A 26,438-nucleotide genomic window follows, 5' to 3' on the forward strand; every position below is an offset into this window, starting at 1 on the left:
AACTTTTTCTTCGTCTAAATCATTAGATCGTGTTTTTCACGATAAAGTTTGGAATGTTCGGAACAATCAAATGCAAGTAATATGCGAATGACTTTAAATTCTAATATCTTAATCACCCATACTAGTGATGTTTAAGTCAGCATGTATATATACAAGTAGAAGGGAACTGTACCTCCTAATACAAGAGGGAAGAACAAGTTATGGGGGAAGGGGGAAGGGGGAAAGTGGGATATAAATTCTTATATGCTTGAGAAAGTGTATGAAAAGAAGAAGATCACTCCCTCTTTCTTGAATGATCAGAATCTTTGATACGAGGAGGGTTAGTATTTAGCACTCAAATCATTTAATTCGATCCCTACGAATACGATGTATCGTTTTTTAAAGTGCAGATTCGAGTTTAAGTTAGCGGAAAAAAAAGAAGGGGGTAAGAGTTGGATTCGAATTTAAGTTTTCAAAACTCATTTGAACCCGACCTACTACGCATAATTTAAAAAATAATCACATGTGATATAAAGAATCATATAATTGCTTTTTTTTTTTTTTTTGTTCTTTCAAACAATCATACAAATAAAAAACATACTTTGACCCACCTATGAAAATTAAAAAGTTAATCAATGCAGGAAATTGCGGAGAAACTTGAAAATTAGAAAATTAACCCACAACCATATATATATATATGTATGTAAATAAAATAAGAGAATTTAAATGATACGAATTTAAAATTAAGAGTAAAACAAGATTGGCGTCAAATGGTAGGAATGTGTTCAAAGCCAACCAGATCAGTTGACTTTTCGAGTATAATTTAAATTCAACGTAAAAATTAATTTAATACTAAAAACTTCAGTTTTGTTCAAACCATCAACCTTAAATTTTAATAAAAATAATAAATTAATAAGAAGATTAGTTTTTTACAAGGCAAGTTTTTCTTTTTTTTTTTTCTAGAAAAAAGAATTGATATAGATATATATATATATATATATATGTATGTGTATGTACACGTCGTATCATTAGAAAATAATATTTTATCTTTATCCGCTCATCATCAATCACCATCTTTTTCCCTCCCTAATATTTTAGCTCTGACAGATAATTGGGGCATGCGCTTAAGATTGATGGCACGTTTCTTCCGCAAACTGGGGACGACTTCTGCCCACTCCCACCTGAAGAACTCTCACTCTGTTTCAATGGGTCAGGAGATGAGACTTTGCCGCCTGTGGAACTTGTTCTCTGCTTGCTACCACTAGATGAGGACCCAATGCCGTTGGGTATTTGTTGCCCTTGTGGTGTTAATATTGCCTTCGAATTCTGCACAAACGATATCTGGGTTTGAACTTGTGGTGCCGTTCTCGGCAGAAGAGTGTTTAGGGATGAGGAATTGCATGTGGGAGGTGCTTGGGAAGAAGATGGGTTTCTTGTTGAGCTTTTCCAGTGAGATGCTTGACCAGAAGAAGAAGCAGAATTGTTTTGCACGGTACCAGGAAATATAATTGGATTGTTTGAAAATTTAGCGGCGATGGAAGATGCTGGTAGGGTTTTGTTTGTGGGTGATTTACTTCGGGTTACAGATTGCTGCCTTGGATGCTGCAAGGCATTTGATGGAGTAGCAATGGGAGGCCAATTTACGGCCATAGAAGATGATGTAAAGTTTAGATTTCTTGTAGAATTGTCAAAAACTAATATTTGCCCATTTGGTGTGGGTGTTTTTCCCTCAGATACCTGGTGATTTTTCTTAGGTGCAGCAACAGTTTGGTATCCTGGTCTACCCATGTGATCTGGGAGGCTCTGAAAGACTGAATGATTTTGCGGTAAATATGAGAAATTCAGGTTTGAAGCTGTACAATTTTTGGAGGAGGGAAATGCCATGGCAAATGCCTGAGGAGGAACCAACTCAACCCCACTCTTTAAGCTCTTAAGCTGCTGCATCTCACATTGATTTCCAATGCCACTACTAATCCCCATTGGTGTCATCGAAGGCATCATCGTAAAGCTCATCTGCGAAATGGGAGTTATCGAAGTCTGACCGTAAGTGCCTTTCCGAGAGCCTCGAGTATCAACAAGTAGAGGAGTCTCCCTATTTGCATCAGACTCAAGCTTGTGAGAACTCTGGTTTGGCGTTTGATGCTGCTTCTGTGGCTGTTTATGGGATGAAGACGAGCCACTTGATGCGCTTGAATTTTGACGAGCCTGTTGATGCTGGAGCTGGGAAGGATGGAACACATGAGATGGATAAAGAGATCCATTGAATAATGGCAATGCTTGAGCTGGGTTCTCTTGTTTAATTGCCGGAGCAGATATAGAGAATGGATAAACATTGTTAGGCATTATAGTCAAGTAGGGAGCTTCACTGGCAGTCGAATTCGGATAGGTGAAGCTTACAACTGTTGGCAGGGTAGTAGACTTTGCTGAAACTCCCGTTACTGAATTGTCAAATAATGATGAATTGTCAATTGAGGTGTAAGACTTGGACAGCCCAGATGGATTTCCTGGTGGCCCAACTGACTTTTGTTGCTGACTCATTGAGAATGTGAAAGTTCGATCATGCTGCCATTCCGTGATAGAATCACAAAAAAACTTTCAGATTAGAAACAGTAATGAAATGCAACAAGTAAAGCATCCATTGCTAATTAATAGTGAGACTAAAAGTTTATACCGCTAGATGATCGGATGGAATTACAGATGGATGTGAAGCTTGCTGAAATACAAACTGTTTTCTCTGTGCTGTGTTTGTCAAATTTGTAGTCTCACAAGCTATATCTCTCTGAATGTGATTAGAGATATTTCCAACAACTTGCCCTTTTTCTTGGGCAGAATTCCGGTTCAACACAGGCATCCTTTGCAATGGGTTTCCGATAATCATGTTTTCGGCAGAGGACATGATCTTGAGGTTTTTGGGGTTGGATCCACATAAATTATCAGTCTTTATGAACTGCTGGTGCAAGTGTATTTTACGAGCAATGTAATGGTGGGTGGTGCATCTCTTAGGCCGAGGTTGAGACAGAAGAACTTGACCATTCGACCAGCTACCTACAGCCATTGGCAAAGGAACTGAGCTAGCTTGGCCTGAAGATGATAAAGAAGAAAAAGTTGTTGTCAATAAATCCAATCCCAGCTCATTTACCGAAAGGAAAAAGAAATAATAGATTACCAATTTGTTCCATTTGAGGAAGAATGGTTTTAGTCTGATCTTGTTTCTGACCTTCCTGATTTGGCTGCTTCTCCAAATCAAGTGTTAGCAATTGGCGGTTTTCTCCGACTGTCTCCATCTTCTCTTCCTCCTTCACCACCTTCTCTTCATCCTTAATCAAACTCCCCTTCTGCATCAAACAAATGTGAGTTTAGGTCCAAAGCTTCAAGCTTTGGAAAATTTGCTCATGAAATAATTAAGGATCTGTTTATACGCACAGTTTCTGAGTCCTGAATCCCCAGTTTAGAATCCATGAAACCATCCCTATCCGGCAAAGGAGGAGCCTGTTGCAAAGCCAGTCTTCTTCAGTAATCTGAGAGCAGAATAGCAATGGAAATCTAATCAGTATGTGACAAGTAGAATTCTCACCATCAGATCGATCTTCAACTTCCCCTCGTGACTCTCCCCCTTCCATATGATTGATACCCTGAGATATCCCACAAGAGATAAGATCAAAATGGGATCAGAAGAAAATCAAATATCAGAATATAATCAAATGAGATGATTCCTCAATGCTCACCCTTCTGTCATTTTCATGTCCTGAAAATCAACATCCATTTTAGTGGACAAAATTGATTTATCTTCAGGGGATATGGATTGTTGCTTTCTATCCTCTGACTCATCATCGCAACCAGATTCCTCCGTTAATTGTTTTGATTGCTTAAGAATCCTTTCTCCTACTTCATCTTCATATCCTGAAGACTTTTCCAATCTGTCATAGTGTTTGACTTCGAATTCGATTGCAGGAGCATTTGATCCATTCTCCAGTAAGAAGGAAGATTCTTCAGCCTCCATTTTCCTCTTCTTTTCAGCTGTAATCCGATGAAGAACAGCCATATAAACATAAGAAAAATAATGAGGAAAACATCTTTCACATCTTTATTGAAAACTAAAGAAAACCCACCAACTTCAATCAATGAATCAGATGCTGGGCGATTGTTCTGTCCAGAGCTTGCAACCGGAGAGGACCCAGATGGCTTTCGATCATCTCTGACAGCGCTTGGATTTTCTAGTTCAGATTCCATGGAAATTTCGTTCTTATACTCCTTCGAAATCTGAGATTGCCTCATTAGTCCAAACAAAACTTCTGCCACCTCAATCTCTATATCCTCCTGCCCCGAGCTGGAAGATTGTGATTGGGTCCCTAGCCGAGTCTTGGCTCTGCTTGGCTTCTGCAAACACAAAATTTGAAAAAAAAAAAAAAAGAAACTCAATCCTCTGTTTTTTTAGCTGGTTATTTAAACTTAAAAAACAGAGCATGACTGACCGTCTTCTTCCTAACTGAAACACCGGAAGAACATGGCGAAGCAGCCTCAACACGCCGGCTCCCTGGGGATGATGAACTGCACTTCTGGTTCTGGTATTCCCCATACCATAAAGCGGAGGACTCGAATGACCTCTTCATGGAAGCTGTAGAAAAGTCCCACCAGAAATGGCTGATTAATAAACTTCCTCAGAAGAAAAAAAAAAAAAAACCGAAAAGCCAAAATATTTAACCTGACCGAGCCTTTCTAGGAACTGAGACGGCAATCAACTCGTCGGTCACCTTCACCGATGACGCCGTTTGCTTCATGACTCTACCCACCGGCAAGCTCTTCCGTTGAGACGCTCCTTTGCCCTCTTGGGTCTCGTACTCATCTTCGTCAACCCAACTTTCCTCTGTACTTTCTTCTCCTTCTTTGTTAATCCTCTGAGAAAACTTATCGCCTCTCTTTTTCTTGCTTCGGTTGGAAAAATCTGGGTCCCGATCTCTCTTCTCCGCTCGATCTTGTATCCTCGCCGTCTCTTGCATCTCCACATCCTCATCCTCCTCTGCAACTAAAGCAGCATATATAAGTAATTCATTTGGAAAACTCACGAGCAAACATGGAAATCTCAAGAGAAATAAGGAATCAAGAGATCCCACCAAGAGAATATCGGATACCGTTGCTTCTGGGTCGTCGTCTAGAAAGTCCATTTGAAGCGGCCATGGTTGATCTCTTTGCTTCCCTGTTTCTGTCCATGAACTCTCAGTGAATCACCACATCGAGTCAAACTAAATCATCCGAGAAAACTCAGAGCAGCAGAGAGACCCAGAAAACAAACAGAGCATACAAAGAGGAATTTCTCTTTCTCTCCTCCTCGGCTTCTCCCCTCTGTATCTTCTCTGTTTTTCACCTGGTTACTATCTTCTTCTTCTTCTGTCTGCTCTTTCCCCCCTCTTTTTTTTTTTTTACAGTAATTCACTCGCGAAAGTTGGAAACTTTCCAGAGCAAATCGCACAAATCAAACTTATATAATTCGTCCAAGTCTGAAAATTTTAAAGATGAGAGAGTACATGGTCTCTGCAAATGCACAGAGATTCTGGTATGATGCCTTTTAAAAAATAATAAACTTTATTGCATACTTTTTTTTTTTTTTAATCTTTCTGGGAAGAAAATAGTAGTGATGGCTGGCCGCATTATTTTATTCTTGAAAGGTATTATTTTCGAAGCAATCTTTATTTTTAAATTCAAAAAAAAAAAATGTATATAATAATTATACATACACACATACATACATATATATATATATATAAAATATATCATGGTGGCTACAGAGTTTTATTATATTTTAAAGTTTAAATTATTTAAATTATCTTTTCTTTTCTTCTTAGTTAAATTATTATATTTTTTTAATATCATGGAATTAATTTTTTAACATAATTCCCACTTCCTCTATTATAATAATAATAATAATAATAAAATATTTAATAAAATAACAAATTATTATTATGGTCCCACGTTATCGTGGTTATAAATTCATATGCGGAATAGATATTATAATAATGATTATATTATTCCACGTTATTGAGATTATAAATCATTAAATTAAATAAATTATTCAATTTTTTTGACTAAATAATTAAATTAATTAATTAAAGTTTAGTAATTTGTACAAAATTCATTCAACCTAATATATATATATATATAATATGAATATCTTGGCATGTGGGTACGGATCATTATAATATAATTATTATAATAACGCACACATTAATGTATTAATTAATCAACTCATATTTAAATATATATATATATATATAAATGTATGTATGGCGCACCCTTTCATGCTCGATTTGGAGTTTGAATATCGTAGCCAATTAAATTTTTATTATAATTAACATAAGCTTAATCTTATATTATTTTATATCCTTTTTTTTTTTTACTAAATATATTATTTTATGCTCTACATGCACAACTTTAAAAAAAAAACTATATTATATATTTGTCATATATAATATAAAATATGCTAGTGGGTTAAGACAATCTCATCCATTTTAATTAAAAAATAACAAGAATTAAATATTGATAATATCAACAAATTAAAAATTCATTGGACCCAACTCGGGTCAATGTATGTACACATACATATATATATATATATATATATATACACCAAAAATTGTTCCAAAAATTATTAAAAAAACAAAAAGAAAATTAGATTTGTCATCTAATTAAAATTTATAATTTAATGTTTATGTTTTAACTAATATAATAATTTATAATATGTTTTAACTACTTTTATTATTATTATAATAATTATTATTATTATTATAATATAGGAGATTCTTATTAAAGTTGAAGAACGGTTTAATTTAATCAATTGAAAAGAAATGGTCATTAGGTGGATGCTCTAAGCATGATTAAAACTCAAAAGAAGCTTGATTAATTTAATTAAAAAAATAAATTATTTGTTTTTTTTTTAACCTTATTGCTTAATTTAATATAAAGTTAATATATAATATAATTGGTTAAAAATAATAATTTTGTCCTTTATATTAGTACTTGTATAAATTTACTATCAAATTAGTCCCTATATTTTTTTTAATAAAAAAATTAGTTTAAACATTATTATTAATAAAAATTAGTGTTATTAATTTAAAGTATCGTATGTTAAATTTATTAGTTTAAATATTAGTTAAATATTACGTTAAATGTCACTTGATATCTGACGTGATATAAAAAGAATAGGAAGATAAATTATTTTAAACTGATTCATAAATTTAAAAAAAAAAAAAATCATTAACTTCCATATGTTACTCATTATTATCGCAATCAAAACATAGAAAAAAAAAAGTTCATTTGCATCATTGTGAGAGGCACCATCCTCATCGTGGAGACTAGGAGGGGCCGATTATTGATGGTATCGAATGTGAGGTCCAATATGGTATTCTTGGGGAGACTTTGGTCAGAAACTGGAGTATAAATGATTGTAGCGTCGAAAATAAATAAGATATTATGGCAATGGACAGAACCAAGGAGGAAGTGCTTTGTTGAACCCATTCTTCTTATTGTCATGCTCAATCCATTTTTCTATCTAAACCCTCCATTTCTTCTCTTTCTTCATTCGTTCATCCATTATCACCTTCTCGAATTTAGGGTTAGACGAGGAAGACGAATACCATTTGGAGAGAGGAAACGTGCACGAGGAAAATGGGAGGCGTAAAGGAGAATTAAAGATGCAAAAAAGAATTAGAGCAAAAACAAATGTGTTGATAATTGGAACCGCAATTAATGCTAATGATTAGGATTTTTTTTTTTTTTTTTAATGATATCGATTAATGAATTTTTTTATTTAGGATCCAGTCTAAATCAATGTACATCAATATTTTTCTAATGTCACGTGATATCTGATAACATTCAACTAACATTCAAATTAATATAAAAAAAAAAAGTATCACGTATCAATAAATTTAATACATAATAATTTAAATTAACAATGTCAATTTATATCGATAAAAAAGATTTAAATTAAATTTTTTAAAAAATAATTTAATCAAAAATTTAAGATGAAGACTAATTTAAACTAGTATAGGTATCAAATCACTATTTTTAACCTAACATAATTGTTAAGGAGAGAAATTTTTTGTAATTTTTTAAGATCATCACCAAAATGCTTGAGCTTTGAATGGACCCACCAACTTTTCTTGGCCACATGGCCCATCAAAGCAACGTCCTTCTCCATATATATATATATATAATAGAGTAGTAAATGAAATTAGTTGTAATTGTAAAGTAGGTAAAAGTTGGCCAAACATTATATAATTTTTAACTATAACATTGTTGCTTAAAACTTGATGGTGGACCTTTTGGATTTTCTATTTTGTCCACTCATTTTGTACAAGCTTAACTTTTAACACATATATATATATATATATGTATATATACATACATACATATATATATATATATATAATAGAGCAGGGCCACGAATGATAGACCTGAAAATGAAATAAAATAAGATAAACATGAAGTATTAATTAGTTCAGTTGTAGGGGTTGGTGGTCCTCAACTTTGTGCACTTTTTATATTTTTCATGTCTTTTGCTCCTTGGAAGTTTCCAAGAAAAAGAATGTTCATCTAAATTAAGTTTAACTTAATTAATTAAAATATAATATTATTATTAACTAATTAATTAATTAATTAATTAATTAAAGTAATCAGATATAATACAACTAATTAGTGATTAGAACAAACTTCAATGAGGTGCAAGATGCTCATTTTGCCCACCTTTTGGAAATTTAGCACCATATGCAGAAAGCTGATGGGCTCTGATTTGTGGACCTGGAAAGAATAACCAAAAGTAAATTCTAAAACTTTTATATAGACCGCACACATTTGTCGTCCATGTTTATATACGAACACAGATGGGTTCAGAAAGAAATAGCTACCATTTTCCCCTATCTTTTTAGAGTGCCAACATCTTCAATCTATAAAAACCATAATTGAGATGGATTCTATGTTGGACTCGTATGATTATACGAAAAAGTAAAGAGTTCAGAGCTTGCTATACGAACTTTCCGCAAGAATCAGCTAAAAAACTATGTTTTACCTTTGGTTTCGGAACCCCGACCCCATTTTTTAAAAGTCCCCCCTGACAACAATACAAGTATGAACAAAGGCGCCACAGATTTACCCAAAAAGAGACTGCCGGGATGGAAGCTCATCAAATTCAAGGCAATTGGCTGTTTTAAACTTTCAATAACTCCTGAAAAAGAAGTACAAGCACATACATCAAACCTCAAAGTAGTATATTGTTCGAAGTGTCAAGTTGATAAGGGATAAGATACGCATGAGATAACAGCAGTGCAGTAGAGGCATGAGTATATAATAATGTATGAACAGCAAAAAAGATTTTGGGAGACCATACTTTCAAAAACTCATTGAAAAATACAGATGGATAAAGCGACATATCATTTTCAATCTCTAGCTCCCTTCTACTGTGATTCACCTTCCCTGTGATAAGAGTTATCTGCTGATAGGATGCTTATTAACACAAACCTTTTGTCTCAGGATGAGCTAGATCAATAAGAGTGTTTAGATTGGCCTTTTTCTTTCTTTAGTCATGCAGCTTTAAACTAGTTTTATGGAAAAGAAAAAACTCAAGAGCATTTTATTGCACTCCAAAATAAGTAAAAACCATATAGTCAAAAAACAAAAAGCTGGCAATAAATTGTAATCTTTTGCTTTTTAACCAATTCTTTAACTACAAACTCTAACTTAACCAAATAGTTAAGGAGAAAAAAAGTCAAATATCCGCACATTTAATAACTCTAAACACTGGGAGCTTGAGCTCGTTAGTGCTTAAAGCCACAGCCCATTCCTTCCCTTGTACTCTTACTTACTGGATAACTGTTTTTTAAACTCTCACTTAGACTGTCAAATTTTTTGTTACTCCCTTGCATCTCTATCCAAGAAACAGTGATTAGGTAAATCTAACTTGGCTTAGTTAATAGGAATTGACCTGGAAAAGAACACGAGAGCAGTTCATCTCTAACCCCTGGTAGTCAACAGTTATCAACAAGGTAGGTGATTGGATCCTTTTTCTTTTTTTTTTTTTTTTTTTTTTTTTGTTGTTACTTAGATGAAATATATGTACTGAAATTAACAGTAACGTGAATGCTATCACTACTACAGATTATTGTATTCCCTTGGTTTTGTTCAGGTGATGTATACCTTCTCTTTCTGTTTGTAGAGGTTATCAATCTTCTTCATGTAATCATCTGTCAGTTTCTGCACAAGACAAAAGGTGTTAGCACATAGGTTTGTATAGGCAAAACCTGTTGTATTAAATTATTTATGTAGTGCAAAAAGGACAAAGAAAGATAACAGAGAATTGAGGAATCCATCCACACCATTACAGGGATCTCATGCCAAAGCATTTTCAACAATAATCTGATGCATACTAAAATTATTACTTTTTCTTTAACGCAAGTATTCCAATAATCCCGATTGATTGTTGGCCAAACAACAAAAAATAAGACTTTTCCATGGGGCTGATTTCTTGATCTATTTGACCTATTCTGTTGAGATAGATGCAATTATTTTGGGACACAGAGGCATCCCATTGGTGCCTCTTTATGCCATCATTTGCTCTCAAGAAAAAGGAAAAGTCAGACCAGTGAATTCTGTGCATAGGCACACTGGGAGGATCATGTTGATATGGAGACGCTTAGATTCCTGAGAAAAAGAAAGGAAATTTATACACAAGAAGATTACTTTGAGGAGAGAGAGGAACAACACAATTAAAAGGATACAGAGGAAGAAGTGGCACGGATAACTACCACTCAACAACCATTAGTGAAGAAAACAAAAGGCTCAGGCCATTAGTGAAGAAAACAAAAGGCTCAGGTGTAAGGATCCTTGGAATGTCATATTCCAATGAAGCAATTCAATTGTAGCCATCCAGGAGCTATTTACTCTCTATTTTAACGAGATCAGCCATCTCATTGGAGCTAGCTGAGAAGTATAGAAAGCTAATTTAAAAGATTACCAAGCAGACAGTGTCCTTCATTCTAAAGGCAACGAGAAGCCGTTGGTCTATGGATTTGGAACCTTGGTCCAGATTCAGAAGCAAATAAGATAATCGAGAAATTTGCTCTCTTTTAAGTTTCAAAACCATTTTGCATAAAACATAATGACTTCACAATACTAAGTATCAAGTAACCTGCAGATCATTTGATAAGTCCTTCACGTTGTCTTCCGAAAGTTTTTTCTCCTGTGAAAACAAATTTAAAGATGGGAAAATAAGTGCTAGAGAAAGAGACAAAAAGTTCTTTCAACTTTTGGGGGAAAACATTAGAAAAGAATTAGGTCTCAAAGACACATACCTTCTCAAGCTTTTCGTAGGCTTTTAACGCATCTCTTCGTATATTCCTCAATGCAACCTATAAACAGTAGAAAGAAAATCAGTTAAGGTCACTGACTTTAATTTAGTATAAACCACTGATAATCAAATAGTCAAAGTAATACTAAGAGACAATATGCATCAAGTTAACTAGAATACCTATCTAAGCACAAATTTTTTCCATGTTATTGACGATAGTAACAAACCATTACATCTTTTTATATCAATTGCAAGTTTAGACCAAGTTATGTAAATCAGGCAATTCAAAAACCTTTCACTGTTGGGACCTGCTTTATTGTTTGCCTACAGATATGACCTGGTCTTTATTTTCCCTATATTTGCTACAAAAGACCTTATTTCCTGATAAAGCAACAAAAATCACAATAAATATACACCAACAACTAATACTGTTAAATAAGTCATCTCGAAAAAAGAAAAGACCATTGACAAAAGAAGCAATAATACCTTCCCTTCTTCAGCCTGCTTTGCCACAATTTTTGACAGTTCCTGTAATCATGTAAATAAACAAAAAAACTGTAGCTAAAATGTCAAGAACTTAGAAGAATGTTTTGGCTTGCTTGAATTGCAAGTGATGTTACAATGATTGATAGTCCAAACAAAACTAGATTGGGTTAGAGCAATCTAATTATTATTCAGGTTCTTGAAACTTGGTGAAGAAGGAAAGGAAGAATGAAGAATTTCACAGAGAAAGTTCAAGAGGAAACTATTCAGATTTTACTCATTTTTCTGGACAATTAGCAAATATAACCTATATCTTTTATAGGTGATGATTAACCACTAAACAAGCTAATGCTAATTTTCACTATGTTAAATAATATGATAGCTCTAACTCAAAAATATCTATCTATTGTCTATTCAATCTTCTTCCCAAATCAGCCTCCAAAAATGCACAATCAGGGGCAACTTAGCCACATCGGCGGTTCTTTTGCGTCCTGTCATTATTCAGAAAGAGCTTAGTTCTTTGGTCACAACTTAGTTAAATCTTGTAAACCCAATTTGTAAAAACCTATAGCACAGAGATGTGTAATCTGATCAAGCTTACAACCTGGAGATTAAGGCAGATATTTGCAAGATTTAAAGTTTAGGTAGAACTCTGGTAGAAAGATCCTTTTCTACCATAAAGGTCATAGAACAAGGCATCAAAACCTTAGAAAAAAGGAAAAAGGCCGTGTTCATTGTCCATTTTGATGATGGAACCAAAAGCCATAAGAATATCTCTAAGAAGTAAAAATCCTATTTCCTTCCTGATCATAATAAAGAGATCACTGAAGGACCAGGCTTAATGTAAGAATCTGGTGGAGTTTATGATGAATGGCACATACAAAATACCAGGAAATAAACCCACAAAATTACTTGTCAATGTGCACGAACCAGTTAACGTAGTGCAAACTGTCTGATGCCAGAGACCTTCAGGAAAATAGTGCAAAAATAGTATTGGCAGATGTTAAAGAGTCAAGTAATACCTTTCTTCTTTCAGATGTCAGCTGAGGGAGGGCCAATCGGATCACTTCTCCATCATTATTCGGAGTCATACCAAGATCAGAGTTTACTATGGCCTTCTCTATAGCCTTCAAGCTGAAAAACTGATATGTCAGTAGGTGACATGGATTGCCAGGCAAAATATAAATGATTTAATGGGCAACTCACTAACATCACAGATAATAAATAGCTCTACAGAACTGGAGGAATCTTATATGTTCAGGAGAAAGGCAACAATATAATTTTCAAAATTTCACTTAATTTTCGCCATATCTTGTACTAGAAAATCTTTCTGCTCCCTAGCACTAGACGAGTTTGATCCACCTTCAACAACTGTAAAATTAATCAAGTTCCTTGGGGTTTATCAAGAAGAAAAACCTGGACTTGTCATATGGTTGCACCAAGAGAGAACTTGCATCAGGAGTGCTGATTTGAGCTATGCTTTTCAAGCTCACTGGGGTTCCATAATATTCTACCTGGGGAAAAAAAGCATCATTATGATCTGTTAAACGACGGATTACAATTCTACTAAAATGATGAATCAATAAAGCATAAGAACTAGGACACCATTTCAGCATATCCGTGCCCTTGACCGTATTAAACTTTAAAAATCAATCCTATGTCTATTTGAAAAACAAATTGTTACATTTAGATACACATACACAAACTTAATAACGTTAAACAGAGTAGGATTTGTACCTCAATCTTATCTAGCATTGATGGATTTGCCCTTCCTGTCCTTATAGAATTGAAATTGGTTCTAACTGTGTCAATGGTCTTCTCCATCCTCTCTTTCTGCCTCCCAGAAAAAAGAAAACATCAATAATACACTTGAAGCCAATACGAACCCCCACATAAAGTTCATAATAGGAACAACCAAGAGACAATCCTTACAACGTCTTTCTCAATCAAAGATTTCTCAGCTTCAATTTCTTCAATAGTCGCGTTCCTCACAAATGGCATCCTGAAATGTCGCACAACAACATATAGAAAATCGAAAATAGATGGTTTTCCACTTTAAACTGGAGTCGCGTTTCAATAGAAAACGAGAAAATATGAACACAATTCTCATAAGACCACAAAGAGCATCAAACTGAGGTAAATCAACAAAATATAAACACAAAATACTTCTTGCCTCGTTTGTGAGAATTGTTTGACGTCAAGGCGGCGGCTGGAAAGTCTCACGTCGCCGATTGGGAGCCTGGCGTAGTTTGCAGCTGAGCTCCATGAGCAGATATTGACAGTGCTAGAGCGGCATTGTGCGGGGTCACGTACTCCGTGGTAGGAATCCGCTTTTTGAGCACAAAAAACACAAAGTTAAGTAAGTATAAAGAAAAAAAGAAAAAAAAAACTTAGAGAAATGTGTTATCAGGAGAAAAGTAAAAAGAACCTGGAAATGAGAGGGAGGATTTGGGCTTGAGTTGGAGAATTGAGCGTAAGGGAGCGGTCGAAGAGAAGACAGCCATGAAAGTCTGCAGAGCAGAAACAAGTTCACTGGTCGAGGGAAAGAGAAGGTAATTATAACTTACGGAGGGATAATTTGGTAGCAGGATGAAGGATGTTGCAGCTTGGGGTTGCAGAAGAAGAAGAAGAGGAAGAGAGAAATGGAGGGAGATTTATGTTGTGGATAAGAACCTTCTCAGCATTCCCAGAGTCTCCTGCTGTTTGACTCTCGGAATAACATAATCCGTAATCGGGGATAAACATATCCTGTATCGTTCCAGTTTATTCCCCTGGGCCTTACTCGCAAAAAACCCAAGGCCCATTTGAGAAACTAAAAATTTATACAATCACTGTATATGTTACCATCACTAAAATAATATTAATTTAAGAATTTTCCAACTTGGCATCTTAACGTGTTACTTGGTCATAATAATAAAACATGACTAAATCATACATATATGTATATATATATATATATACCTCCGAAATCCAACGGTTCATATTCCCCATCAAATATGAGAACATCATTCGCGAAACCCAATACTCCAGCGTACATGATAACCAGAAAAAAAAAAAAAAATATATATATATATATATATATATATATACCAAACGGGATGTTATCTTCTCCAAAAGAAGGAAAAAGTCAACCAATGGTTGATAATTTGGTGTGGGCCCAAAAATAATGACAAAGTCCATGGATTTGGGCCCAAGCCCATGGGTTTAGGCCCAACTCCATACATTTGGGCCCATGCCCGTGGGTTCAGGCCCAACTACATAAATTTGGGCCCAAGCCCGTGTGTTTAGGCCCAATCCCGTGTGTTTAGGCACAACTACATGGGTTTGGGCCCAAGCCCATGGGTTTAGGCCCAAGCCCATGTGTATATCAAATTGAACTTTCTCAATGTAATTCGGTGGGGGGACGAGTTGGTTGGGCCTCAAATATTCACGGAATTTGAGATTCGTTGATTCGACGAAAGTATTTAAAGTCGGCCCATGTTTGTTATAAATTATTTTTTAAAAAAATTGAATTTCTTTTTTTAATTTTCCAACTTTTGTAATTACTAGAATTGAAAGGAGAAAATACTTTTTTTGACTAGAGGAGTTCTGAATTTCAACTGGGTTACCGACACCGCACTACGACCGCCTTCCAATTTTTACGCCCCAAGAGTCTGTGCTTCGACCGTGATAACAAATAAATAATTTCGGACTAAAAAAATCAAATTTTAATTAGTTGTGAATATCTCTAATTGGGTCCATTGCGCTTTCCTGTTTTCCACCACTACTAATGTCGGTCGCTCGCTAATTCCCACCCGTCGCGTAAATATCCAAATTTGTTTTTTTTTGTTAATTAAGATTAATTACGCAAATAATTAATTATTGAATATTAATTAAAATAAATAAATTGCTAACGCTGGTTTCGTGATTGCTTCCTCCCGTGCACCCTCTAAATTCTTTTAAAAAAATATTACGGAGGAAGTAAGATCGAAGCGTCATTTGTTTTAGTATTTTTTATTTTAATAAAACATGTTGATTAAATATATAATAAAATATTTATTTATTTATGATGTAAAAAAAAAAAACTAATAAATAAATGAATAAATAAATAAATAAAAAGGCAGGTGGTAGGCTGCTGCTGGTAGCTGTGGCAGGGGGGTGGGAAAGGGGGAAGTGGTCCAGTGTCAGCCGAGCCGAGTGAGTAGCCGAGGTTCCCGCTTCCCCGTATACCGATATTAAAGCGCGCACTTGCACGTGCAAGGACAGTCTACACACGTAAGACTTTTTCTCGCCTGCTGAAATAAATATTTATTTTAATACGAGTATATTCCAGTGGTGAGTATATATATATATATATATAGAACCACCGTGAGTGGTCGACCAAGTGTTATATTGAGCTCTCCTTGTTTTCCACTCTTGAACAGACGCAGACTCCAAACACTCTTTTATTTCTTTCTCGTCTTCCACTAATTACTCGCGCAGAGTTTACACAAGTGTAGTCTGTGATCCAGAGAGAGAGAGAGAGAGAGAGAAGAAGACTGTGGAGAGTGTGGGGAGAACTGTTCTGCTTCCTCATTAATTTACACTCTCAGCTAGGAAACGTGAGAACCGCATTTCTCTGTTTCACGAGGGGACTCGCTCACTGCAACAAACCACTGTGTGTCAATCCATCAACCGTCTATAACTCAAAATACATTCTCTTACCTACATTCAATTTCATAACTAATTCCTGCTACCGCACTTTCCACCTCCCACTTATGGACCTCAGTAAGGTAACTCTAGAGATCTTCACCAAACTGGAGCAGAAATGGCTTTCGCACTGTGAGATAACAAAAAAGACGCGAGTTCTCAGCATCGACGGCGGTGGAACCACCGGCATTGTTGCTGGAGCTGCTCTCCTCCACCTCGAGGACCAGATCCGTCTCAAGACCGGCGATCCCCACGCTCGAATCGCAGATTTCTTCGATATTGTCGCCGGTACTGGGATCGGCGCTATCCTCGCGGCTATGCTTGTTGCCGACGATGGCTCTGGCCGTCCGCTCTTCACTGCCAGGGAAGCTGTAAACCTTGTATCCGAGAAGAACGAGGAGCTGTTCAAGGTCAGATTCTCCGGCGTTATTCGCCGGAGGCGTAGGTTTTCTGGTAGCAGTATGGATAAGGTGTTGAAGGACGCGTTCAAGAGAGAGGACGGTAAGGTGTTGACCTTGAAGGACACGTGTAAGCCTCTCCTTGTTCCTTGCTTTGACCTCAAGAGTTCTGCTCCCTTCGTTTTCTCCCGCGCCGACGCGTCGGAGTCACCTAGTTTCGATTTTGAGCTTTGGAAAGTGTGCCGTGCCACGTCAGCCACGCCAAGCCTCTTCAAGCCCTTTGCCCTGACCTCCGTCGACGGTAAAACCTCTTGCTCGGCCGTCGACGGCGGCCTCGTCATGAACAACCCGACGGCGGCGGCAGTTACGCACGTACTGCACAACAAGCGAGATTTTCCGTCGGTTAATGGCGTGGAAGATCTTCTGGTTCTCTCTCTAGGTAACGGCCCGTCGAGCGGATCATCCGGAGGGCGGAAGCTCCGTCACGACGGTGAGTGCTCCACATCTTCGGTCGTTGACATTGTGCTTGACGGAGTGTCCGAAACCATAGACCAAATGTTGGGAAACGCATTTTGCTGGAACCGCACTGACTACGTGAGAATTCAGGTATTCTATTCTATACTTTATTATCCCACAGCAATTCCCAATCCATGTTTGGTTGACTAAATAATACATTAGCGAAATTCTACCAAAGAGCTTTGAACTCAGATTTCACTCTTTCACGCTCAAAAACAGAGCTCATTCACCGGCCAATTCAGTTCCTCCTATTTATCGCTGTCCATTTTTGCTATTAGAGCAGTAAATCTGCGCAAAAAGTCGATGAAAATGACTTAAATCGACGTCGTTTCTTTCTCCATGGTATCGCTGCTGTGATTTACTAACCGCAAGTGATTAAACTTGTGTCAGGCTAACGGATTGATGAACGATGGAGAAGTGTGGCCGAGAATTGAGGAGGAGGAGGAGGTTTTGAAGGAAAGAGGAGTCGAGTCGTTACCGTTTGGCGGGAAGCGGTTGTTGACGGAGACTAACGGGCAGAGAATCGAGAGCTTCGTGGATCGCCTCGTAGCGTCGGGAAAGTCTAGTCTCCCTCCAAGTCCCTGCAAGGAGTCCGCCGTTAGCCCCCTCGCTAACGGACGTTAGCTGCTGCTACTTTTTTGTTTTTTTTTTTTTTTTTTTTTTCTTTTTTTTCTTTGTCTTTTTTTTTTTTTTTTTTTTTTTTTTTACTTTTTACTCCTTCACCCTCTGTAAGTTGTATAACCAACCTCGGGTTTACTTTTTACTCCGGCTGGTTAAAATAGCAGCAAGCCCCCCCCTCCTTATAATAACATGTTTAGTTGTCAATTAATCATTTTGTCTTCCTGTACGATATTTAATTTAACTAGACTTGCTTGGTTAAAACGACGCAGTTTTTATTTTACAAACATCAAAGAATTCAAGTACGTGTCTCTTTTTAGCGCGCGACGTGAAAATCCCAGCACCACAAATTCTTTTCTTGCACTTTCGGCATTGACACAAATTTTTTTTTTTTGAATGTATGGAATCAATCTCTTGCTCTTCTCACAAATCATCACCTCCTATACTTTTCGATTGTAATGAAAAATAAGTGTATTTATTTATCTTTGGGATTCTTGGTAATTCCATGGTTTGGTTAGTTTGAGACGAAATAGTAAATATACATATAGCAGTAATCCCTTAGTATCCAAACGAACTAACTAATTATCTATACATATATATATATATATATAGAGAGAGAGAGAGAGTTGGCGATACACTTAATGCTGAAGTTTAAAGAAGAAAAAAAGAATCAAGTGGTCCGTGCTAATTCCGTCCGTATAGAAGTTTTGATTTGTAGTTGGGAAGTTTCATGGGAATAAGAAGCTGGTAAGACATGTAGTTAGAAACAACGTACAAATTTGGAGTCACAATCCGTGGACAAAATTACCAAAGAGAAAGACACTGGAGTGGAGTGGAGTGGAGTGGACTTGATCACTCTTTAGTTACCTACCGATTAGTGAATAGTAATTGCGTGTTTTCTTACACCAAAAGCTGCGTGCGTACTTGTCTAAATCAAACGTTCGTGTTAAACTTGATCGGAGATTCAATTCTCTGAAATATATTATTTTGTAATTAGATAATTAGTAACTTCAGTTTTAAAATACATGTTATGTTGTAGATTATATACGAAATCACGATATTTATAATATTATTGTTTTCATAAACTATTTTCATAAATCTCACTGCGGTAAGTGGATGGTAAATAATCTTGTTATTGATAAATGAATTTGTTTAAAGTTTGTGCTCCGTTAGTTATTTTTTATTTTTTTAACAACTTTTATTTATATGACGACGATATATTGTGATGTTCTTCTACTTTAGTGTAGCTCATACTTTATTTAACAATTTCAGATCATGAGAATTTAGTTTTCGAACCCGATCTTTAAAAAACTTACGAGCAGACCCTAAATACTTAATTGTTTTCTTTAAATTTTTCAGACCGTTACAATAATAATATATTTTCTTACATTAAAAACTGCCTACGTACTTGTCTAAATCAAATGTTTGTGTTAAACTTAGATGAGAAATTCAATTCTTTATAATATATTATTTTGTAATTAGATAATTAGTAACTTCACTTTTGAAATATATATATATATATATATGTATATATATCAACTAAATTAAACACAAGGGAGAGGAACCCACAAGAAAACCATGGGATCCAATTTGGTAGACCCTACAAATTCTGCACATTAAATTTTCACATCAAAACAATTAATTTGTTTCGTCATCTTTCCATGCCCCAACCGGCCCCCTACCTCAACACTCCCTCTCTCCTTTTACATCTTTTCCAGCCTTACATACATACATACACACACACACACACACACATATATATATATATACACACGTATATTAATTAATTAATTAATTCCCTAATTATTTTATTCTCCTGTTAAAAGCTCGTAAATATATATTATAATTTGGGTGGTTAATTAACTTTCTCTATTTCAATATTTATCCAAGAGCTTCTCTGGGGTCACTCGGTAGGTGAGTTTGTTGGGTTGCAGAGACTTGTACAACGTGTACGTCTGCTTCCTCTATATACTTCTTATACATATATACATACATACATACATATCCACATTTATTATATATAAATATATGGAACTACTCTGTACACACACACATATATATATATATATATATGCCAAATTAAATCGGAATGGGACGATCTTCCCGCACCCTTCTTACTTACATGTACGTATAAAATGTTTTTTTTTTTTCCTTCCAAAGTAAACATTATGATTCCTTTAGTTAATTATGTTTATAGTTCTCGATTTTATCTCGACGTTAATTACGTATTCGTTAATTAAGTGATATACATACATACATACATAATTTCTTATAACGCACCAACTATTTAGATAACTAATAAAATAAATAAATATAAATAGTATATACTATAATAATTTAGTATAATGTTATAAGTAAATATATCTACTACGTCGAATTAAAAAATTTAGTTCCCATATCGTTTTCGTTCTTACTGATTCGTTTGATAATAACAAATAAATTTTATCTCGAGATATTTTGTTTTTCATATTAATTGTTGTTAATAATTTGTACATCTCCCAACTAGATTGATGATGATGTAGCACCCGGAAAGGAGAAAAAAAAAAAAAAAAAAAAAAAAAAAAAAAAAAGAAAGGGCGGCCACGTCAGCAGCCACGTCAGCAGGCCCGGTCAGCAGTCCCGGCCAACCAGGGCCTGCCACGTGGCAAGACCGCGTCACTCCAAAAGGAGCCACGTTGGCGATCCGCGTGGGTGCGATCCGACGGCCCAGATCAATCACGCGATCGGACGGCCCAGATTCAATCGCACGGACGGCCCAGATTCAATCAAAAACGAACGGCCCAGATTAAAACAAAATGAACGGCTGTGATCAAAAGGCAAGGGGTTATAAATAGAACCTCCACACCAGACCACAAACCCTAGCCGCCAGCCGCTCGCCGGAGAAGACGAACCAGAGGCCGACCGCCGCCACCCGCCGCCACTCGCCGCCGCACCGGGGAAATTTCCGACCGCCGATCGAGGTAAATTTCATACCCCCGACTCGTTTTTCCCCACTGATTCCTCCTATGGCCAAATCGAAGCCGAAATCCCGGCCAAACGGCCGGAATACGTGGCCGAAGCCCAGCGGCGCCGCCGCGCCCCCTCTCGGTTTTTGCCTCCGACGAGGCCCTTCCCGGCCTCCGTTCGATGCAATTTTTATATCACCGTGATCACCATTCTTTTCTCTACAGGTTGACCGGAGCCGAATCACCAAAACACGAACCTCGCCGGAGAGTCGCCGCACCCGAGAGCGCCGCCGCCGGTAAGCTCCGTTTTTCCGTGATTTTTTGGCCCCCCGAGGGCCCTAAGGTTGTTTTCTGACAAGGACCAATGCGAGTGTGGCCGAATTCGGCCGAAAACGGCCGAAAACAGCCAACCCGAGGCGACTCGCCGCCGCCAGCGGCGGCGCCGTCGCCGGAGCACGGCGGAGCCGCCTTGCCGGAGTTGCGATTTGGGCCGAAAGAGGCCCTGGGCCTAATTTGGATTTTTTTTTGGAACACGTGCAGGTACTGTTAGTGTGTTTCAGTTCCCCGGGAAAAATTCAGGAAAAATTAGGGACAGCCTGCAGGCGCACTGTGAATCGTATTCGGATCCCGAAAACAAGTAAGGACCCCTCACCCTATTTCCTATCACGGTATTAAAGTTCAAAATGATAAAACGGTATTTCTTGAATTAACGCATGTGTGAAATTGTTTAAGGTTGCTAATGGAGCCCGAGTCTAGTGTGATTGATGATTTACTGTTATTTGGCCTGTTTTACAGCTTTAAATGCATTATGGGGTTTGATGTGTTCATTTTATAGTTTCGAATGCATATATTACTGTTTTATTAATTATGGGTTGAATGACTGAAGAACTGATACTGTATGTTGTCTGTTCGGCATGAATTACGATTTGCTTGTTTAAATGTGAATTGATGATGCTTATTGAGGAAAAAGGGAAATGAAACATTGTATAGACTGATAATTGTATGATGGGGTCAGCCTGACTAGATATCCTGGGAGATGGTGGACGGACCGGGTCCGTAGGGAACCCTACCGGGATTGTGGTCTCACATGCCGGACGGGGTATGGAGATCTTATGGTTTTGGCGCCCATACCGGACGGGGTATGGGGACGGCCCGTTTCACCCTCATACCGGACGGGGTATTGAGGTTTATGGTTTTGGCGCCCATACCGGACGGGGTATGGGGACGGTCCTGGAAACTGATTATGAATGTTAAAGGTTAACGGGTAGCGGAACCCCTATGGACCCCCACGGATACTAGTAGGCTGGTAAATGAGAAAAAGATATGTTGTACAATGATTGAATTACAAGAGGCGTGATAAGTGTTATGTTTTACAGCTTAGATTATTCAATGATTATGATGATGTTATAGTTTTTCTCATATTGTTTTCATAAATTCCACCAAGGTAAGTGGATGGTAAAAGTTTTATTATTGATAAAAGGTTTTATTGTAAATTATGCTCCATTGGTCTTTTTGTGTTTTTCTACCCACCTTTACCTCCGTGACGGTGAGATATCGTGATGTTCTTACTGGGCTAGTGTAGCTCACTCCTTATTTAACCATTTCAGATCAGGAAGACATGGTTCCCGAGCCCGTTCCGCAGGAGGACGACGAAGGGGATACCTAGAGACTCTGTAGTCATACTCATAGTTTTATTTTCGAGTTTCTCTCTTAGTTAGTTTAATCTTTTATATTTTAAGTACGTTTCTGGTTTTTCGTGTAAGGGATGTTAACTGAAATTTTGATCCCGCTTCCGCATTTGATATATTTAAATACTCATTTCATTTTAATATTTTTCGGGGCCGTTACAGTTGGTATCAGAGCCAGGTTTCCTCGGACCCATCCCTTACACTATAGTCCTTTAAAAAAAAAATACTCACCGATGGGTCGTTACTCAACCATTCCTTGTAAATGCAGGTACACAGAAATGAGGAGAGGAAGGCCCCCACTAAACCGAGCGGCCCAAGATAATTCACTTCGGGAGGATTTGGACAGATTATATGAGATGGTGGAAGCTCTCGTAGCTGCCCAGCGAAGGCAAGAGGAGAGAAGGGAGTTACCCGGACCTCCTCCGCTAGCGCAGGTTGAGCCCCCGTTACAGCAGGCTGATCCCGAGCCACCCCGGCAGGAGCCTGTTCCTCCACAGTACCACCCGGCACCACAGCCGCGGTACGACCCGGTACCACAGCCACAGTACCAACAGGTACCGCCACAGCATATTCCAGTGCCCCCACCCCATCAGCAGGCGCCACCACAGGGTCCCCCAGTTCACCCTCAGCCGGCCCCGGTTCCTTTACCTCGGGACCCCGCTCCCTCCTTGATCGACCCCGGCTTCATAGAGAGGTACAGGAGACTGAACCCTTCTACTTTTTCAGGGGGATCCTCTTTCGAAGAGGCCCAATACTGGCTGGCGGAGACTGAGAGAGCATTTGAGACCTTGGGAGTAATTCCTGAGCAGAGGGCTGCCATTGCCTCCTACATGCTGGTAGGGGAAGCAGTACGCTGGTGGGAGCTCAAGCGGGCCACCTTGCCTGTACCAGTTACTTGGGAGCAGTTCCTAGCGGCTTTCCATGCGGAGTATCTCCCTAAGCACATCCAACATTTAAAGGAAATTGAATTTGCTCAGTTGGTCCAGGGTAATATGACAGTGTCGGAGTATGCCCGCAAGTTCCTGGAGCTGGGCCGACATGCCCCGGAGACATTGTTGGATGAGGGCCGAAAGGCCAGGAAATTCCAGTGGGGTCTCCGCCCGGCGATCAGACAGCACTTGTTGGTGATGGAGCTCGAGACATATTCGGCAGTCCTGGCAAAGGCGCAGATCATAGAAAGGAGCTTCGACACCCGCCCTCAGCTAGCGGGAAGTTCCCGACCTTCAGCCCCGCTCCGCAGGCCAGCGCCTACCATGCCGGTCCAACCCAGCAAGAGACCCAGGCCTGCCGCTCAGGGCCCTCCTCAGGCTATGGGGGCAGCTCGTGGGAAGATCTGCCAGTACTGCGGCAGGGATCATGGGGACCGACCCTGCTACCGCCTCAACAACACCTGTCGCATATGCGGCAGTGCCCAGCACTATGCGAGGGAGTGTCCTAGGAACCAGAATCAAGGGAGGCCTCCAATCCAGGGCAGAGTTTACAACCTTACCCAGAAGGATGCTGATGCAGACCCGGACGTGGTACATGGTATGTATACTATCTCTGGCCACATTGCTCATATTTTGTTTGATACTGGTGCATCACATTCTTTTATTTCACATGTTCTTGCTTCCAAAATTTGTGTACCACCTGATAGACTTGATTCATTATTGTTTGTATCTACCGCTGGGGGGGAGACATTACTAGGAGAGGTTGTCTACAGGGCATGTGCCGTGGAGATAGCAGATAGGAAATTGAGGGTAGACTTGATAGGGTTAGACACAGGGGATTTTGATGTAATCCTAGGAATGGATTGGCTGGCGGCGTATCACGCCACCATAGACTGCTTTAATAAAAAGATTGTATTTAATCCTCCCAACGAGGAGCCATTTACAAGTTAATAAAATTATTCGGTACTGATTCTCCCTAATGACAAATTCTTTTCTTCTTAATTCCCAGTGTGTTGATATTGTATTTTCCCTAACTAGGTAAACCCAAGAAGGAAGTTTGTATCCAAGAGATTCCAGTAGTCCGAGACTTTCCAGACGTATTTCCGGATGAACTGCCCGGTCTACCAGGGGACAGAGAGGTCGAGTTTACCATAGACTTACAGCCAGGAACCCAACCCATCTCGGTAGCTCCTTACCGAATGAGCCGCATCGAGATGGAAGAGCTAAGGAAACAAATCACTGAGCTACAAAACAGTGGCTTCATTAGACACAGCATTTCCCCATGGGGTGCCGGGGTTACTTTTGCAAAGAAAGGAGATGGAACGTTGAGACTGTGTATTGATTATAGAAGGATAAACAAGGTAACAATTAAAAACAAGTACCCTCTCCCCCGGATTGATGACCTTTTCGATCAGTTGCAGGGTGCACAGATCTTTTCTAAAATAGATCTACGATCAGGTTACCATCAGGTAAAAGTGAGAGCAGAAGACATCCCCAAGACGGCATTCCGAACCAGGTACGGACACTATGAGTTCCTGGTTATGCCGTTTGGGCTAACCAACGCCCCGGCCATCTTTATGGATCTAATGAACAGAATCTTCAGAGAGTTCTTGGATAAATTTGTCATCGTGTTCATCGATAATATCTTAGTCTACTCAAAAAGTAGAGAAGAACATGCTCATCATCTTGCCCAAGTCCTCCAGGTACTCAGGGAAAAGAAGTTGTATGCAAAGTTGAGCAAGTGTGGATTTTGGCTCGAGCAAACCGCCTTCCTAGGACATGTTATATCGAAGGAAGGGGTGTCGGTGAACCCCGAAAAGGTTGAAGCGGTACTTGGTTGGAAAAGGCTGACAACAGTTAAGGAAATTCGCAGTTTCCTAGGGATGGCGGGTTATTACCGCCGGTTTGTCGAAGGGTTCTCCAGTCTAGCGGCCCCTCTAACCCGACTCACAAAGAAGAATGCAAAGTTTGATTGGAATGAGAACTGCGAAAGGAGTTTTTCAGAATTGAAGAAGCGACTGACTACTGCACCCGTGCTGGCTCTACCGAGCGGATCAGGAGGGTATACACTTTATAGTGATGCCTCCTATCTGGGCCTGGGTTGTGTCCTGATGCAGCATGGAAAGGTTATAGCATATGGGTCTAGACAGCTAAAGAATCATGAGAAGAACTATCCTACCCATGACTTGGAGCTTGCCGCAATCATACACGCCTTGAAAATCTGGCGCCATTATTTGTATGGAGAGACCTTTCAGATCTACACCGATCATAAGAGCTTGAAGCACATCTTCACTCAGAAGGATCTCAACATGCGTCAGAGAAGGTGGATGGAACTCCTCAAGGACTATGATTGTGACATCCTATACCATCCAGGTAAGGGCAACGTAGTAGCCGATGCCCTCAGCAGGAAGAGTGCAGGCACCCTAGCCCATCTGATGGTTTCGGAATGCAGGTCCATTGGGGCTACGCAGCAGGTTCGACTGCAAGATCTGAAAAGGGCCACATGTTTGAGCCACCTAGCAGTCCAACCCGAGTTAATCCAAAGAATAAAGGAAGCCCAGTCAATCGACCCCGCCCTAGTAAACCGCAAGAAGGATGCAGAACAGGGAGTGAACTCAGAATTTCAGATCTCTGCCGACGGATTGATTCGTTTCAAGGACAGAATGTGTGTCCCAGACGACAATGAATTAAAAAGAGACATCATGACAGAGTCCCATAGTTCAAGGTTCGCCATGCATCCAGGAAGTACAAAAATGTACCAAACTATGCGACCCCGATTCTGGTGGAATGGGATGAAGAGAGATATAGCCGACTTTGTATCTAAGTGCTTGGTATGTCAGCAGGTCAAAGCAGAACATCAACGCCCAGGGGGGTTGCTTCAG

At 38.6% G+C, this 26,438-nt stretch overlaps 3 protein-coding genes across 9 annotated transcripts; 1 reads left to right on the forward strand and 2 right to left on the reverse strand.

Moving 5' to 3' along the window:
• Positions 1-1,004: 1,004 nt before the first annotated feature.
• TKL (TIC-like protein) lies at positions 1,005-5,577 on the reverse strand. Of its 5 annotated transcripts, none has more exons than XM_022042309.2 (10): positions 5,109-5,577; positions 4,682-4,996; positions 4,452-4,594; positions 4,089-4,356; positions 3,705-3,996; positions 3,554-3,611; positions 3,403-3,468; positions 3,146-3,314; positions 2,651-3,060; positions 1,005-2,541 (listed from the first exon to the last, which is right to left on the reverse strand). In XM_022042309.2, the coding sequence occupies exons 1-10, from the start codon at positions 5,185-5,187 to the stop codon at positions 1,066-1,068; spliced, it is 3,276 nt and encodes a 1,091-aa protein (XP_021898001.2). In that variant the 5' UTR covers positions 5,188-5,577; the 3' UTR covers positions 1,005-1,065. The 5 variants fall into 5 exon arrangements, with proteins under 5 accessions (XP_021898001.2, XP_021898000.2, XP_021897999.2 ...); XM_022042308.2 differs by having other exon boundaries at positions 4,682-5,002; XM_022042307.2 differs by having other exon boundaries at positions 5,091-5,577.
• Positions 5,578-8,221: 2,644 nt separating this feature from the next.
• Positions 8,222-14,496, reverse strand: RRF (ribosome recycling factor, chloroplast precursor). Of its 3 annotated transcripts, XR_002539720.2 has the most exons (13): positions 14,223-14,496; positions 13,968-14,124; positions 13,727-13,796; positions 13,532-13,627; positions 13,211-13,308; positions 12,817-12,928; positions 11,798-11,839; positions 11,316-11,372; positions 11,153-11,203; positions 10,162-10,218; positions 9,122-9,193; positions 8,716-8,769; positions 8,222-8,426 (listed from the first exon to the last, which is right to left on the reverse strand). XR_002539720.2 is itself a non-coding variant. In XM_022042335.2 (11 exons), exons 1-11 carry the CDS (start codon positions 14,296-14,298, stop codon positions 9,176-9,178), a joined length of 834 nt encoding a protein of 277 aa, XP_021898027.1. In that variant the 5' UTR covers positions 14,299-14,496; the 3' UTR covers positions 8,780-9,175. The 3 variants fall into 3 exon arrangements, 1 of the variants encoding a protein (XP_021898027.1); XR_002539719.2 differs by lacking the exon at positions 8,222-8,426 and having other exon boundaries at positions 8,567-8,769; XM_022042335.2 differs by lacking the exons at positions 8,222-8,426; positions 8,716-8,769 and having other exon boundaries at positions 8,780-9,193.
• A 1,640-nt stretch (positions 14,497-16,136) lies between these two features.
• On the forward strand, positions 16,137-18,205 carry PLP9 (PATATIN-like protein 9). Its single transcript, XM_022042371.2, has 2 exons — positions 16,137-17,466; positions 17,767-18,205. Exons 1-2 carry the CDS (start codon positions 16,531-16,533, stop codon positions 17,998-18,000), a joined length of 1,170 nt encoding a protein of 389 aa, XP_021898063.1. The 5' UTR covers positions 16,137-16,530; the 3' UTR covers positions 18,001-18,205.
• Positions 18,206-26,438: the final 8,233 nt, after the last annotated feature.

Source organism: Carica papaya, chromosome 3 (assembly GCF_054855325.1).
Source record: "Carica papaya isolate Zhongbai chromosome 3, ASM5485532v1, whole genome shotgun sequence".
NCBI classification, from domain to species: Eukaryota; Viridiplantae; Streptophyta; class Magnoliopsida; order Brassicales; family Caricaceae; genus Carica; species Carica papaya.

Bases quoted from the DNA above. Each gene is read 5' to 3' on its own strand.
- RRF (XM_022042335.2), bottom strand. From the start codon at position 14,298: ATGGCTGTCTTCTCTTCGACCGCTCCCTTACGCTCAATTCTCCAACTC. The intron at 13,309-13,531 runs GTACAAATCCTA...TTTTTTCCCCAG, and splicing joins CAATGCTAGATAAGATTGAG to GTAGAATATTATGGAACCCC. The intron at 11,373-11,797 runs GTATTATTGCTT...TACTGTTTATAG, and splicing joins AGCAGGCTGAAGAAGGGAAG to GTTGCATTGAGGAATATACG.
- TKL (XM_022042306.2), bottom strand. From the start codon at position 5,187: ATGGACAGAAACAGGGAAGCAAAGAGATCAACCATGGCCGCTTCAAAT. The intron at 5,003-5,090 runs GTGGGATCTCTT...ATGCTGCTTTAG, and splicing joins CGGTATCCGATATTCTCTTG to TTGCAGAGGAGGATGAGGAT. The intron at 4,595-4,681 runs GTTAAATATTTT...ACTTTTCTACAG, and splicing joins TCCTAGAAAGGCTCGGTCAG to CTTCCATGAAGAGGTCATTC.
- PLP9 (XM_022042371.2), top strand. From the start codon at position 16,531: ATGGACCTCAGTAAGGTAACTCTAGAGATCTTCACCAAACTGGAGCAG. The intron at 17,467-17,766 runs GTATTCTATTCT...AACTTGTGTCAG, and splicing joins CTGACTACGTGAGAATTCAG to GCTAACGGATTGATGAACGA.